This window comes from Anomalospiza imberbis, chromosome Z, assembly GCF_031753505.1.
Source record: "Anomalospiza imberbis isolate Cuckoo-Finch-1a 21T00152 chromosome Z, ASM3175350v1, whole genome shotgun sequence".
NCBI lineage: Eukaryota > Metazoa > Chordata > Aves > Passeriformes > Viduidae > Anomalospiza > Anomalospiza imberbis.
In genome coordinates, this window is record NC_089721.1 from 30,245,769 (window position 1) to 30,262,248 (window position 16,480).

The 16,480-nt window shown below is 40.5% G+C and overlaps 1 protein-coding gene across 2 annotated transcripts in view; it reads right to left on the minus strand.

Annotated features, from left to right (window-relative positions):
• Positions 1 to 1,406: 1,406 nt before the first annotated feature.
• ADAMTSL1 (ADAMTS like 1) overlaps positions 1,407 to 16,480 on the minus strand; it is a 173,697-nt gene continuing 158,623 nt past the window's right edge. For both annotated transcript variants that reach the window (XM_068175688.1, XM_068175687.1), the window contains 6 exons: positions 12,799 to 12,999; positions 11,611 to 11,791; positions 8,439 to 8,646; positions 6,393 to 6,502; positions 5,402 to 5,622; positions 1,407 to 3,426 (listed from right to left, as the gene is read on the minus strand). In XM_068175688.1, the coding sequence (XP_068031789.1) occupies positions 3,320 to 3,426; positions 5,402 to 5,622; positions 6,393 to 6,502; positions 8,439 to 8,646; positions 11,611 to 11,791; positions 12,799 to 12,999 (1,028 nt within the window). In that variant the 3' untranslated portion in view covers positions 1,407 to 3,319. The remainder of the gene's footprint in view (positions 3,427 to 5,401; positions 5,623 to 6,392; positions 6,503 to 8,438; positions 8,647 to 11,610; positions 11,792 to 12,798; positions 13,000 to 16,480) is intronic.

A 16,480-nucleotide genomic window follows, 5' to 3' on the forward strand; every position in this document is an offset into this window, starting at 1 on the left:
GCAATAGGGGTAAGCCATTAGGAAATAAGAAAAAAGCAAGGCAAATGGAGAATTAAAACATATCTCCAATACAGGGTGAAGAATCTTAATGGCTGGAGACTTGTAAAAAGGAGATAAGACATGTCCTCTTTCCCCAAGGAAGGTACCTCATGTGTACTTTGTGTAACAGGTGTGTGCTGCTATCATAATAAAGAATAAGGACAGAGAACTCCAACAACTTTTCTACTTTGGCTTTTGTTTTTAAGATTAAAAAACAAAACGTCAGACAGCTGTAGTTAAATAAGTGAGCTGCATTACTTGTACAAAAAGTTATATAAATACAAGTTTGCTGTTTTGTTTTCTCTTTAGAGAAGGAAAGCATCGTTTTAAAAAATAACCAGTAATCCTTATATTACTGAGATGCTGCCAAGTCACAATTCAGAAGACAGACATGTGAAATCCACACTGTGCAGAGACAACACTGTGGCCTCTCCAGATCAGATCCTTTGTGTTTAATCTGTGCACAGTTACACAGATATAATGGAATATGTGATGGCTTGAACATATTTTGCTTTTACACAAAATAAAATACTTCCCCATGCTGCATTTTGTTAACTAATGTATCAAAAATATCCATCACATCATCATCATCATCATTGCTATTATTATGTTATTAAGGAATCGTCCTTCATTCCATGCATAATTATAATTACACAAGTTAAAAACATCATCCCTCCCTCATGTCATAATCTATAAAGCACCCTGTGCACAGTGAAGCAGATCCCCAATTAAATGCAAGTGCTATTAAAATTAAGAGAACTACACTATTACTGTTGATTTTAGAGGAACAAAATTTTGGGGAGATTAAAAAAGAAAAACAAAATAGTTTTATCTGGACAAAATAATGTACAAATATTAATATTGCACTTTTTATACAAGAAATCCGAATAAATATACAGAAAAGATATACATTTACATACAAAGAAAGTCATTATTCTTTTTTTTTTTAAATAAAAAGTTACACTGATGCTTATTTCTTGAAGACCCATTTCTAGCAAGAGTGTTCACTCCCAGATGTGTTTTGAAGTAAGCCAGTTTGAGACAGATTAATGTCATGAACTTGGCACTGACCTCAATAATGGACCCCCAGTTTTACTGAAAAATCCACATGTCATGAAAGCTGTAGCATAGCAGAACTTGAACAGCATTTCATAAATATACCAAAAGGCACTAGCCCCAACAGGAGTTATAGGAGAGGCACAACCAAACCTTTCATTTACAGAAGGTCTTGAAGCAAAACCTGAGATCAGGTAGTTCTTCTTTAAAGTTCCACAATTCTGAAACTCTCTTTGCAGATTTCCTCTTTTTTTTTTTTTTTTTTTTTTTTGAGCAGAGCAGAGCAGAGAATACCCAAGAACTAATTCACTAGCTGAATATCCATGGCAACTGGCCAGAAGGAAAGACTCAGAGCCTGCATGCAAAATCATGCTGTGAGTATGATGTTTGAGTCTCATTTTTTACACTGTACCTTTGGAGTGTTATACATGGACTTAAAGATATGCTTTATAGCACCTGTTTTGTTGTGGGAGGCAGCTGGAGAGGAGCAAGTTTCTTACAAATTATTTGCATTAGTCCAATGGGTCTGATGCTAGAGTGATTCTGTTTCAACTGAATAGTAACAACCATGAAAAATCAGAATAAAGCTCTTTTCTATCAGTTACACAAAAGGCTTGGCTGCCAGGAAAGAGAAATTTCATGTTAACAGAATAGAAAAACCCACTTCTTCAAGTTCATTTCCAAAACACCAGGTCTGACAGTACCAGAACTTCGGGAAGTAGTACCTCTTTTTTCTAAATAAGCGTTAGTAGGATGCAGTATGCAAAGTGCCTCCTGTTGATCATGTACAATTTCTATCTTTCCTGCCTGTGCTCTCTAGGGAACAGTGTTTGCAGGTTTGTACTTAAGTCAGTTATCATACTTTTTCTCCTTTTGCTGGTTAATTATTAACATCACCACTGCACCTCTGTGTTGAGGACAACCCTTCAATCTCCAATCCTCCCTCACAAGCTCAAACTAGAAACATTTTCAGGTGTATTTTAGACCCATTTATGTTTACAGACCATTGTCCAACTTCTCTAGACACCAGATCCTCAAGGATCGCAAGGATGTCCCTTGCCTGGTATAGGAAGGAGAGAGGGGTTTATAGATTAAAAAGGCTTCCAATCTTAAATGTAACAAATAAGCTTATAAAGCAAACTCACATGCTTGTGTTCTTAAGGTAGTCAAAGAGAGGTGAGAGCTGCTCAGCAGAAAGAGACCTGGGGGTGCTGGTCAACACCTGGCTAAATATGAGCCAGTGTGTGCCCAGGTGCCTGAGGCAGCCAATGACATCCTGGCCTGTACCAACAATAGTGTGGCCAGAAGGACCAGGGCAGGGATTGTCCCCCAGTACTCAGCAGTGGTGAGACCACACCCCAAATCCTGTGCTCAGTTTTGGGCCCCTCACTACAGGAAAGACCTGGAGGTGGTGGAGCATATCCAGAGAAGGGCTATGGAACTGGTGAAAGACCTAAAAGACACATCCTATAAGGAACAACTGGGGCAGCTGGGGTTGTTTAGCTGGGAGGAAACTCAGGGGTGACCACATTGCTCTCTACAACTGCCTGAGGTTGTAATGAGGTGGGGGTCAGCCTCTTCTGCCATGTTTCAAACAATAGGATGAGAAGAAATGGCCTCCAATTAAGCTGGGGAAGCTCAGATTAGATATTAAAAAATATTCATTGAAAAACTGGCTAGGCATTGGATTAAGTTGCCCAGGGAGGTGGTGGAGTCACCATCTCTGGCAATGTACAAGAAGAGTTTGGATGTGGCACCCAGGGATAGTTTAGGGGTGGGTATGATAGTGCTGTTAATGGTTGCACGAGATAACCCTGAAGATCTCCCTGGACCTTGATGATTCTGTGATTCTGTAATATGATACTAGGTTTTGACTCTGATCCTCTTCCTTACCTGTCTCTTGGTGTGTCCCACAGGCATGTACACAGATTAAGGGGAAGCTTCTCTCCTCTCATACCCATTACTTGGTGTCATGGGTGTCTCTGACTCTTTGTGGTCTACCCTCATGACCATGTTTATCTGCATTCTGTCTCCCAGATGCATAGAAGGGAAAACTTGTCAAGTCCCTTTACAACAATGATTTGTTAAAGTTTTTTTTTTAAAGGGAAATAAATAAATAAAATGAAAAAGATAATTCCATCCATCTGTATTTTCTGCAAAAGCCTTTGCTCAGTGAAGAAAAGGCTGTGATCCCCTTGTTCCTCCATTTTCATCTTGTCTGTCTTCAAGATTTTCCACAAGTCCCGCAGCAACGTGACTTAAATTGTGTGAGCTGGCAGAGTTTGAGCTGCTTCACTTTCTCACAGTACCTTGTGGTGTCTCTGCACTCCACTGCCAAAGGGGAAACAAGAAGAAGAAATGGTGATGAAGTTATGAAAAAAGGATTTATTACCTGAGAACATATAACCTTGGGTGGCCAAGAGGAGAACCTTTGTGTTAGGAGGTCTTACTGTGGGCATGAGATTGACTTGCTGCAAAAACCAAATGTGGACTGCAAGTCCACAGGAGCAATGAATAATTGGTAGGCAACATTTACTTACAGAGCGTAGGGAAAGGGCTTCTGAGGCTGCTCCAACACTGTTAGTTTGTCATCTACCAGCATTTTAGAGAGGCTAGAAGTTTCCTAACAATTAAACCAAAGATGAAGAGCTAAATGAAACTGGATACTTGTTTTAATGGAGTAGCTCAGAGGCACTTTGGCCAGCTTTCCACACCTGAAGAGCCAGTGTGTGAGTGTCACCCCAGCTGACTGGGAGTTGTCTCATGTTTTTCACAGGTCAGAAACCACCCACCATGAAGATATTAAGACATCTTTTGAACTCCTGTACAGCTTAGGTTCTGGTACCACTTGTACAGTTTTTGAGGCCCATAACCTCCTGCTTTTTAGTTTGGAAAACCGTCCAGTATCCCTGCAAGACCCTGGAACTTGGGACATTTCTGTATAGCAGAAAGAGTCTGGAGCGTCAGCCTCCAGCCTGATACCTGTAATCAAAGTATCAAAGGTATCAAGTTATCAAACTTGTAAAAGGTCCTGCTTGATACATGCAATCTCCCTCATTGCTTCAGCTTCCACTAGGGTCCCTCAAACTCATGACTTTGGACCTATGCAGTCCACTTTGATGAGAGGGAGCATCAGAGCTGGTGTGAATATAGGCAAGCACATGTGGGTTCTGCTACTGCATCTGCAATGATTGCAAAGCAACTGGCTTGCAAGATAGAGGATGTGAGCATAATTTCCAAACAGGCACATTGTCTCTTGTCATTTGTTAATTTCATTTTTTTTTAATTAGTACCTTTTCTATTTCCCTGACAGCCCCAATTTGTTGCTTGTAATCTGCAAGAAAGCAGTCTTGCCTACAGGATTTCCCATCATCCACCTACCCACTGGATTTGGACTACAGCCATAAGTCTGATTGTGATTCATCTTTTTCTTTCTGTCTGTACCATTAACTGAAAGCTAATCACAGAATTATAGAATGGTTTGCATTGTAAGGGGACCTTGAAGACCATATAGTTCCAACCCTCCTGCTGTGGACAGGTAAGCCTTCCACTGGACCAGGTTGCTCAGAGTCCTATCCAACCTGTTCTTGAAAACCTCCAGCTTCTCTGGGAAACCTGTGCCATTGCCTCATCACCTCCAGAAAATAATTTCTTCCTAATATCTAATCGAAAACTACTAGATTTAGTAAAACTAGTAGTTTTACTAAAAAAACCCTAAAACTTAGTTTTAAGCTCTTTTAGTAAAACTACTAGTTTTACTAAATCTAGTAGAACTAGTAGTTTTACTAGAAAAAAAAAACCTACTAGTTTTTTAGTAGTTTTTTTACTACTAAACTACCCTGTTTCAATTTGAACCCATTCCCTCTTGTTCTGTGGCCTTGTAAAAAGTCTTGCTCCATCTTTCTTGTAAGTTCCCTTCAGGTATGGGAAGGCTACAAGTAGGTTACCTAAAAACAGAGCTGTACAATCCCATTTCCCTCAGCCTTTTGTCATATCACACGTGCGCCATTCCTCTGATTGACTTGGTGGCCTACTCGGGACTTGCCCCAGAGGACTGCATGAATTATTTCTCATGCTGTTAGAAAGGAGACACAATCCCAGCACTAACGCCATTGCCAAAAGCCTCCACAATGGGCATCATTCCTCTCTGGGATGCTGGGCTTTAGACACTGGATTTTGCACAGGGCTGTGCTGGATGTTTTCCTGGATGCCCAGCTACAAGGTCCAGTGCTGTGTTTCTGAGAGATGACTCTCCCTTCTTTCCTAGTCCTGCACCACTCAGCCTCCCCTCCTCTCAGTGGAGTACCCTTTTCACATGGTGTGATGTTGCAGCGCTGCCAGTTTGCTGGTCTCGGCCTCCAGGAGCAGTGGTGCTCCATCACAGGCTTGTTGGTGCGGATGTGCACGCAGTCCACACGCCGTGACTGGAAGCCGTAGTTTCCGCACGTAGCTGTGCAGACAGTCCATAGGCTGACCCTCCAGTGAACACCACAGACATCCGTCCAGCAGTTTTGGGTGCTCAACGGCCTGTGGGCAGGAGGGAGGGAGAGAGGGAGAGCAAACATTACATATCCCAAAGGTAATTCACTGTATGGATCAGATCTTCCGAAGCTGCCAGGTGAGGCCAGCAGTTTTGAGCTGCTCTCAAGGACCAGACCCTCAGAGGGTGCACACTGGTATACCAACACCAGGCTAAATGACCATTTGAACTGTTTGAGGATTTGGCTGAAATGCCCTCTCCAAAAAGAGCCAAACCAGAAATCTGCTGAAAGGTGAAATGAGTGGTGACCAATGTGGTCCAGCAGGACTTTGTATTTTTTTTATGGCTTTAAGCCAGTGGGAACAGAACCAGTTCTCTGAAACCTTTCTTTTTCTTTCAAGACAGTCTCACAGAGGATGTATAGTCACACTTGGTTCATATCTATTTGTCACATAGGTAGTGAAAAGGCATGAGTGGGAGCCAACAAGCCAATTACATTAATATTCAGTCATGATCAGTCATCATTTATATACCTGTCTCATGTAAAGCAAATGTCATTACAATGCTGGCAGTGGAGTTTATGTGCAGGAAAACAAAACCTGTGGAGACCCTTTGTTTTCTGTTATAGTTTGTGTTTAAATAAGTGAGAAGACTGGCACCTTAAGAAGCCTGACAGCCTTGCAGTCAGGATTTGGAATGCATAGAACATTTTCCAGTTTTTGGCCAACTTGCCTAAAGTTCCTAGGAATAAATAGGCCAGATAAGTATCTCTGGAAAGGGTTGTGGGTTCAGACATAAGACATTTCTTGGTACCTACCTTGGTAAGGAGCTGCATTGATCAGATGACACAGAAGTCCCATCTTTGGTCTGGCAAAATATCTGTCGGTGCTGTACAGCCAGTCGTGGTCCAATGCAAGGCCCGTTACACTGCAAACACAGAAGATTCTCTCAGGGGAGATGAAAGAGGGCAAATTGCATTTTTTATAAAACTGCTAGTGAAATAGAGTGCATAGTGCCACTCAGAGACTCTTGAGATTTCAGCTGCTTTCTGGACCTCTGCAAGATTTGAAGGCTGACTGTGCAGCCATTTTCTGCTCTACATCACTCTCCTCCAGCAGCATTTAAACTACATTTCTGTATCTGCTCTCTAGATTCATTATCTCTTCTCTTCAATAATTTAATCTTAAATACATCTGTTAGGAGAAATAAAATCCTCTCATGCCATTAGCCAGCAGCCTATGATCCGTACAGGAAATCTCAAAACAATAATTTTACTGTGCATTTTGCAGCATATGAATTGGCCAAATAACTAAGAATGCATTGAACCAAGGACATATTCCACTCCATTGAATTATTTAAAAGCATTGAAGGACAATAAACAAAAGCAGGAAGCATGAGCACACAAGATATGCAAGCTTGCTACAAAAGTAAGGCCATATTAACATATTCAAGCTTTAACAATCACATTTCAGTTAAACTCTCCTAATCCTCTCCTTTGATTAAAACATAACTTGGTATAGGTATGAAGCATGTATTTCTGATATTTTAAAATTACATCAACTATTAGGAAACTGTTTTTCTAAGTGTCTGGATATTATATCAAGAACAAACTGAAGGGTGAATAAGGGGTCATTAGTGTGAATCACTAGCTTAAAAACACCATGGGATTACACAGTGGAGAACAAAATACCAGGAACATTAAATGAAGGAAAGGAACTAATTCTAGGGGTAGCAGTAGAGAAGGTAGGCTGTTTATTTTCTTTATGAACTGGGAAAGTTGATCACTACACCTGCGCAACGGGTGACAGGATACCCCATAATATTACCAAGTAGGTCATCGATCCACTGAACCAGTGGTACATTTCTAACTACATGTAACAGTCTTCTGGCTTGGCAGACTAGGCAGTACGCAACCATGTTGACCTTGACATTTTTTTTGTAAGCTAGGTAGCAGAAATGCTATATGATAATGCACAGAGATTAGGTCTAAAGTTCAGAAATTCTGAACCATTTGATTGTCTCAACTGAGTATGATGTCATGGGGAACAATATAGTGCATAACAGTTTTTGCAAAGATGATCCAGTCCTTTCCTGAAGTTTCATAGAGAGTGAAAATTTTCTTCTTTGATAGAAAGTGATAATTCCAAGCTTAACTTGTAATACAATAACTCAGTCACCTTTCAAGATTTAAACAAAAATGTTTTCAAGTAATGAACAATAACACATTCTAGTAGCTGAAGGCACTTTTTCCTACCAACATTATAAAAAAACCTGATGCAACGCAATCTCCTAAGAGAAAATTTGAAGATCTGCAAAACAGCAGGAAGTAGTTTGAAAATGCTTTTAGCCCTCCATTCTGCCTTTCATCATGAAGCAAGTCAAGAAAGCTCACACTTTTTGGTATTCTCAGGCAACATCAGCAACTTTATAAAACTGAATTATTGCACAGTCCTCCTGTCTTGAACCTTATCACAATCATCAATCCTGACTCCAGCCAGCCAAGACTGAAGCACTCTCACTGGCTAGTAAGGGGGGAATTAAGACTTGAAGAAGGCTATTTCCCAGATGTATCACTAATCACTGTAACAAGGAGCTGCAGACCTTTCCACTGGAGGACACAGGGGTCTGCAGTAAAAGCTCTGTTCATGAGCAGCAATTCTAGTGATCATGAGAAGCTACAGAAATCCAAACAGGCAGTGTATCATATACAGAAAGAAGGAACTGAACAAATTAGTGTCCACCTCAAAAGCCTGCAAACTATAACTTAAAAATACTAGGTTAAAAAATCATGACCCTCATTTTCTGTCTCTTTTTAATAGCCCACACTATGGGACTGTCCTTGGAATGCTACTTTGTTCCTTACCTCGCCCCAGGAGGAGGCTGCCCACTCAACACAGGGCTGCCTGTTACAGCTCTGTGTATCCACAGGGTGCTTGAACACCTGGGCACAAGCCTCATTGGACATAGGGACAGAGCTGCCTTTCGCTGTTAGGCGCTGGCATGTCACTCGCCGCGTCTGTATGCCTCCACCACAGCTGCGTGTGCAAGGAGACCAGGATGTTACCATCCACCTGTGAGAGAAAGGAGAACACGTAAGGGAGCAGGCACATGCCATTGTCTGCAGCATCCTTGGCATCAACTGGTCTTTGTCAATTGGACCAAAGACAGGCAACAGTGGGTTGGCTCATTTAGTGTCTCAGCCTCCCATAGTTTTCACTGGAAGCTGTTCAGAGGATGATATCTGAGAAAACTGCAAATTGTTCATTAATTTACCTTTCTCAAGGCTCTTTGGGCCCAGAATTAATTTTCTAGCCCTTAAAGCTGTTTTTAGAGACTTAGTAAATACCTGTAGCCCTGGCACAGGGGTTGGGAAAGTCTGCTCTTACACCATGGTGCCATGGAAGCCTTTGTCACAAGCTGCAGTACAATGCTAGGACTAGCCCAGTATCTCTCCTTAGTAGGGAAAACTATCTCTGTGTAATTGCTGGAGTAGCTCACAGTCCACTTCAAACTTGTGAAAGAATAGCCAAAAGCCTAAACATTGCTCAGGAACAGTTAGCCCAGGGAAGGAAGGACACTGTTTTTCTTTCCTCTTAAGCTCAGACCATGCACTTACCAGCTGAGGCTGATGCTCTGAACCCCTGTGTACTGACATTTAAAAAATCCAGTTTAACTAGTTGAAAGGCTGTAAATAACAGAAAATAATAGTCTAATGCATGTTGTCATGGTAAGGATCATTAGGTGAAACACTTGTACAGTCAGGCTTGGGAAAGTGTTAGGTACGAATAGCAAGAATGCAACTGATTGTTAGTTTTCTGAATAGTTTTATGGTCAAGCCAGCAGTTTGCTTCATTAAGTTTCTGGATACTTGGCAGGATTTGTGTGGTTTTGGGAGTAAAATACTGCCTATCACATCCCTCACCAGCAGTGTTTATGATTACTTTACAAAATAGGCAACAGGCATTCTCCAGTCCCATGGAGAGATATCCATTTCTATTTCTCTGTCTTCTGTGGGTGATTAACTCCAGTGGTCTCAGCAACAAGTATAAACAAACATATTCCCAACCTGGAAAACAAGAACACTGGTACTTTTGTGCAGTTTGGTGTGGTTGAACCTGCAATTTCCGCACTGCTTATAAAGCTCTGGTCTGCATGTCAATCAACTTTTATTTCTAAGCTTACATCTCAACAGTTTCTCAGGAGCTGAGGGAGGATTTGGGGTTGTGTTACAATTCAGGGAAGGTATAAAAAGACATAAACCATTCCCATGGAATTTATTGTCAACAGCAAGGAAAACTGCTGCTAATGAGCATGTTTTGTATTTCATCAAATCTCTTTTGGCTTTTTTCTTATGACTCAGCTGGCAGCTCAGAAAACATTTGCCTGCAAAGAAGAGTAGGAATATATTTTAAAAGTTAATTAAACAGAAACTTGCAATATGCCCAAGACACAGCAAAAGTGGTGAATCTGGCCACTTCTCATCAGGTTCCTTAGTACCTCTCCTTGCTTCAGCTTAGACTGTCTTTTTTTAATACAAGTCCCAAATCACTGTTGAATGAGTGAATGTCCGTTGAATGAGGGAAATTGTACTAAATTTCTCTTGGGATGCTCACTACTTTTAAGTGTTTGTATACTGAAACATAACATATCCACATTGGAAATAAGGGAGAGGAGGGAGTAACACCATGAAAAATATGGAAAAAAACATGCTTACCCATCTCAGCTAAGGAGATACTGATTTGCAGAAGCAGGACATTTTTAATATGGAAGGAGTATAACACTGTACTGACTCTCTGGATAAGCTCAAGACCTACCCTTCTTTGCACCAAAGCGTATTAAAAAAAAGACTTTGTGAGGAGTGAAGTCAGAGAATCATTTATGTTGGAAATGACCTTTATTATCATCAAGTCGAATCATATCCCAGCAATTCCAAGTCCACCATTAAACCATACCCCTAAGCACCGCATCTACAAATCTTTTAAATACATCCAAGGATGATGACTAAATCACTTCCCGGGAACAACTGTTCTAATGCTTGACAACCATGATGAATTTTTCCCTAATAGCAAATCTAAACCTCTCCTGATGCAGCTTGATGCTGTTTCCTTTCGTCTTATCACTTGTCACTTGGAAGAAGATGCTGACCCCCACCTTACTACAGACTCCTTTCAGGCAATTGCAGAGAATGGTAAGGTCTCCTGGGCCCCATTTTCTCCAAGGTAAACAACCTCAGCTTCCTCAGGCACTTCTCATGGGACTTGTACTCCAGACCCTTTACCATCTTCTCTGTCCTTCTTTATTGTAGTGAGGGGTCAGAAATTGGACACAGTAGTTGAGATGTGCCAGAGGAAGACCTAGGTGTAGCCAGAAGTTTTTCAAGCTGTCCTGGCTCATTTGTGTATAGCAGTAAGTGACAACCAGGGGATTACAAGGACAGAGAATTACAATTCCAAGGCAACCACAAGCTAGCAAAGTCCAAAAAGAGGCAGAACTCAACCCCCTACATGCCTACTAGATCTGATGAAGTGTGCCCATTTTACAAAGGATATTTTCACCCTGCTAAGGGAATTCTTTACAGCTGCAGCTACAGCTACAGTCCTGCCAGTATTGATTTTCAAGCAGCAAAAGAACTCAGAATAAAATAATGAAATAGCTGCTAAACTTAGTTTCTTGTCTGTTATACTGTTGGGGCAAACTGCTATGAAGCCAAAATAGAAATGATCCTACAGGTCTTGGGTGACACCATATATTCAGTGCTCAGAACAAGCATGACATTTATAACCAACACAGGTGGTTGGGTGTGACCCAAGACATTGCAAGCTGTGAATTCTCTTTCTACCTTGTACTGTCAAAGTTTTCCACTAATATTGCTACAAAATCTCAGCTGTCTGGATTTAGCACTCAAAAACTCCCTTTTAGCCATGGCTTCTGCAAACAGGCACCAGAGAAGGTGCAGTGGTGTGATGACCCACACAAAAAACTCTTCCAGCACATCTTAAATGCACATAAGATACTTTCACATAAGACAGACGAACCGTGAAGGGCAGTCCCTTCTGTTGCATGCGATGGGTTGCAGAGATGGCTTGGGTGTCTCTCCACAGTAGGATGTGTTGACTTCAGCCCCATCCAGTAAGCACCTCAGTTGGGGCAGCTGCAGCCCTCTGTGGCCACAGGAAGCTGAACAAGCTGTCAGTTTGTCCACCGACCACCAGTACTCTGCCAGGAAGTGTGGGAGAGGCATGTTAACACTGAAAAACTGACAGTAGGGGTTTAATTAGAAAGGAGAGAGTTGAAGATATTCTCCAGGATGAAATACAGGGTTTCAGTGAAAAGGAGATACCTACCCTTGCAAGGCACCTGATTTGAAACCCTGACTGCCTTTGGTGTAACAAACCCAGTTTTTTGGTGCTTAGAAGCATTAGGCATAGAAAGCTAATAACATGGTATGGCAGTTAAGTGAAGCCAGATGCCAGTGAGCATCTCTATTTTTAAAGGTGTGTTATTAAATGAAGATATTGTTAGCTGCAGTACCCAGCAGTATCTATGACTCTGTGATCTTGAAACGCTGTGTCTCTTAACCAGATAGTTTACACAGATAATTTGTCCTGAAGATAAATCTGGGAATTGCAACACACTCAAAATTTTATAGCAAAATTGAAGGAAAAGTTAAATTCTTCACCTCTCCATCACTGACAACTGAAGCAATGAAGGCTGCATATTCTGTTTGAACCCAGCTGCACCACAGTGTTCTTGTGGCTTTATTGCCTTTGTCTTACTTCTAGGAGATCTCTAACAAGAACAGTTCCAGAACTTTTACAAGTGAAGGGTTTTCAATGAAGAAGAGACTGTGAGACACTGACCTTTGTGCATTAATAGAGAGGCTTCTGTTTTAAGGGGTATAAAGTCTGCCACATCTGTCTTGAATTTCTGGACCAGAAAATTGTTGAGGCTCAACATAAGCAGAGCTTGAATCAGGAAGGTGTGTTTCATACTCAGCAGGGCAGAAATATCTGGTGTTGTTTTGGTAAAGCACAAACTAAGACACTGTAAGGTACTCAGTAGCCCTGCAAATCTATATCCATGGCAAGAAATTATTAAGACATCTTTTTCCTGATATGCATGGTGATGGTTTCAGAGGGGAGAAATTCAGGGTGAGGAAGGCAGTGCAGGGAAGTCCATGGCAAGAGCTTTCCAGGGTGAAATGACTAAAACTGAAGAGTTACCTTGTATAGCCAGGGTCATTACTTGTGTGAGCGAGCCAGCTTCATTCTGAGCAAGGCAGCTGAATTCACCATCAGTGAAATCACTGACATTGAGTATCTGAAGAATCTGTCCTGCTGCCAGGAGTTGATGTTGCTGACTGAGAGGCTCACCAGAGTAAAACCAGGTGATGTTCGGGGTTGGATGCCCATCGACAGCACAACCTAAAAAACACATACATAAGAAAAACCTGCTGATTACTAAACCAGGTACATGTTTTGAAGTGGTCAAAATTAGTGGAAATAGTCAATTCCATCCCATTTTCTCCTCATTTTCTCATAATAATGAAAAGTAATTCTGTAATAAGGAATACCTTCTCATCATCCAAAATAAAATCCAAAAGCCAGATAGTATGCAAATTGGAAAATCTCTGATTAGTTTGGAATTATTTATATCAGACCTTCTAAGGTTTCCACTATTTTTGATCATCCTCGTTTTGGTATTGAAGAAGGTGGGATGGGGGGTTATAAACCTGGCATAAACTCAAGCACCATTATTGAACTTGCAATACAAACACAACTTGGTCTCCAAATTTCCTACATAAGCCACAGGACCACCTTCCTCTTTCTCTTTCTTTTAAAAAAAAATTTTAATGTTATTTATTGTTTGTGTTATATTAAAAGTCAGAAATTTTTTTACACAAAAAATGTGTTGAAAAACTGAAGAGATAAAATCGAGCCTTTACAGGTTTGGTTGGGTTGTGGTTTGTTTGTTTTTTTTTTTTTGTTTTTTTTTTTTTTTTTTTGGTCATGCCAAAAACAGCAACTAAAAAAACCCTGATATTCTAAAGCATTGTGTGAGGTCTATGGATCACAAGCACAGATGATGAGATTTAAATTCTCAGTAAGTCCTTTGCCTGTTGACCTGAAGAAGTGTATCTACAAGACACTTTTTACTGTGGTTCTCATATCAGCTGAACACTTTGCCAGTTTCATGATGAATTCCAGAAAATTTGTAAGACTGGTAGAACTTGGGAAAGTCAGCTAAGTTGTCTTGCCTATTTCCTGGGGAAAAAAATAAGAACTAGGTAATTTCCATAGTGTCACCCACCCCCACCAATTGCAGGGGTGGGGAGGCAGAAATGCTGTATGTGAGGGATGGCATATATCACTAGGACTTCTTCTGGTTTAGGCTTGTCATGCACTGCTATAAATGTCACTGAGACATGGAAGGTCTCTAAGTTTCTGCAAATGCAATCTATTCTCATGGTTAGTTGGTTATACTGAAGCTTTATATTGTTTCGTTTGTATTAATACATATGTGCCTGAATGACTATATTGTATACAAAATCCCTTCTGAAAGAACTGTCCTGTATAAACAAACATAAAATATACATCAACTTTCACATGAGCACTGTTCAAAAGAAATGGGATAAAAAAAGGAAGAGTATGAATTCAAAATACTAAAAATAGAAGACTCTTCTAAGATGAAGGAATAATCCATCAGCTGATATTTCAATACTGCCATCTCCATGTAATTTGATTACTATTTATTATTCACTGAGACAAATGAAGATGTGAATGTGAAGCCTCTGCAGCTGCACTACACAATTAATAAATGCTGCAACATGACATTTTGTTACTGCTCTTCCTTCCATTCTTGTTGGTCCATCTGAGGAGAACCTTAACTAACATATACTGGGCAAGTACAGTGCCTACAACAAAATACCATTGTCATTAATCAGCTCAGAAATGTTGAAGAATTTGATTTTCAAACATCATTAAGACCAAATCCTCGATTTAAGGGACTCATTCCTTTGCTTAGAAACCTTTGTGACCCTTTTGAATTTGGTTATACCTGTAAGTTACCACTAGGGGACTGGGCTACTGTAGTCTTTACTTTTGTGCCTTTTGCCATCAATCATACCTCCAACTACAAAATTCCTATGACAGAAGATACTCCCTTGCCCAGGAAAACTGAAGTTCTCTTGCCTATAAAGCAGAAGATCTCAGAAAAGATGGAAAATACCAGTGGTGACCTGTGGTATGCCCCACCCATTTTCATGCTGAGCGGTAGATCCAGACACTGGGGAGAAACTGCCACTCAGGAGGATAAATACTGGGGCTCTCACTGATGCATTGGGTACATGAGTCTTTGCTAGTCCCCTGTTGCTGTCAAACCCTGCCTGTATGCACAGCGGGGAAAGAGGTGGGCTGGATACAGCTGCCTTTTGGGACTCATTCACTCTGTGAAACTGGTATTTCAGAGAGCAAGGGCTCCCTGGCAAAAGACTGACAGACACAGAGTAGACTCTGCAGTCACAATGACAAAGTTGCACTGGAAATGAACTAGTAAACGCAGATAAATGTTTAAAAATAAGGAAATAAGGAAAAAGGGGCAATAAAAAAGCAGACAGACAGAGTACAAACTGCACCCAGTGGTTTCACCTCTTCCCTTTTTTTACTTGTATTTATAAGGACAAAGAGACTGCTATTTGTTTTAATTTCATTGGCAAGATCTAATGCAGTTTGATCCTTGGCAGTTATCTCTACCCAGCACTCCCCTCCTGACAACAAAGACACAGCATTCTCTGCTGCTCATTCCCTTTCCCTAATTTTGTAAGCTATTTATTCCTGCTGTTCCACATTTTTTCCACTTTTGTGCTGAAAAATAACTTACGCAGTTTCCAAGATACTAATCCTCAAGTAAAGGAGTGACATGAAAGATTTTAGTCTTATTGTTTAAAGACTGCCTAAGTTAAAACAATGGACGACAAAGGAATATAGAGAAAATGGACAAACTTAAAAAGTGGCTCTATGGCTTTTTCCTAGATGATTCCATTTTTTTTGTAGTTTACGTGTTCTTTAAGATTAGTGTAGTGATTTCCACAGGTCAGCATATAGCCAAGACAATTAAAACAGGCATGCTGTGAGTCCAATTTAATTGTTTGCATCTGCAAGAGTCTGCAGAGTGTAAATGTAGAAAGCAGAAAGGTCAGCTTGATGCTACACACAGAGGAGATGAACCTGAATTCAAAATGCAGATGGTCTTGGTTTATGCTGTTTTTCTTTAAAAAAATATTGTTAAGATAAACAATATCATCTTCTTAGTACTATTTTACCAGCTTTTATATTATTTCTTCCTCCAAAATGTATATATAAAATATTAGGCTAAAGGAGCAGCCAGTAATCAGTTATATGGGGTAAAACTCCCCAAAGCTATTGCCTAGATAGTAATTTGGGGGAAAACTTCCCAAAGCTATTGCCTAGATAGGCACTACTAGTGAGTAATTATTACTTAACAGTAAAACTTTTCCACAAGTAACATCTCCTATACATTTCCCATGTGTATGGATGCATAGGCTGTGGGATAATATTTTATGCATAGTGAGAGCTAGAGTGCAATAAAATCACATGTTCCATCAATATCTCCTTCTTATCTTCCAGGAATAACTTTAATATAATTTAATGCAGATTACTAATACTTACTCTCTATTTCCCCAGTCTCTGTGGATATTGACTGTTTTATCCTTTCAAAGCTCAAAACCCATCCCTATAATGACTAAGAAGGAAAAGCTGTCTTTTTTTCCTGACAGCACAGCTATTGCTGAGCTTTCAGGTATTGGCACCCATGGGAAGATGATTAGGGAACACATTTTTGGGACTGTTTTGAGCAGTCAAAGTTCTGGTGTAAGAGGGCCTTTCT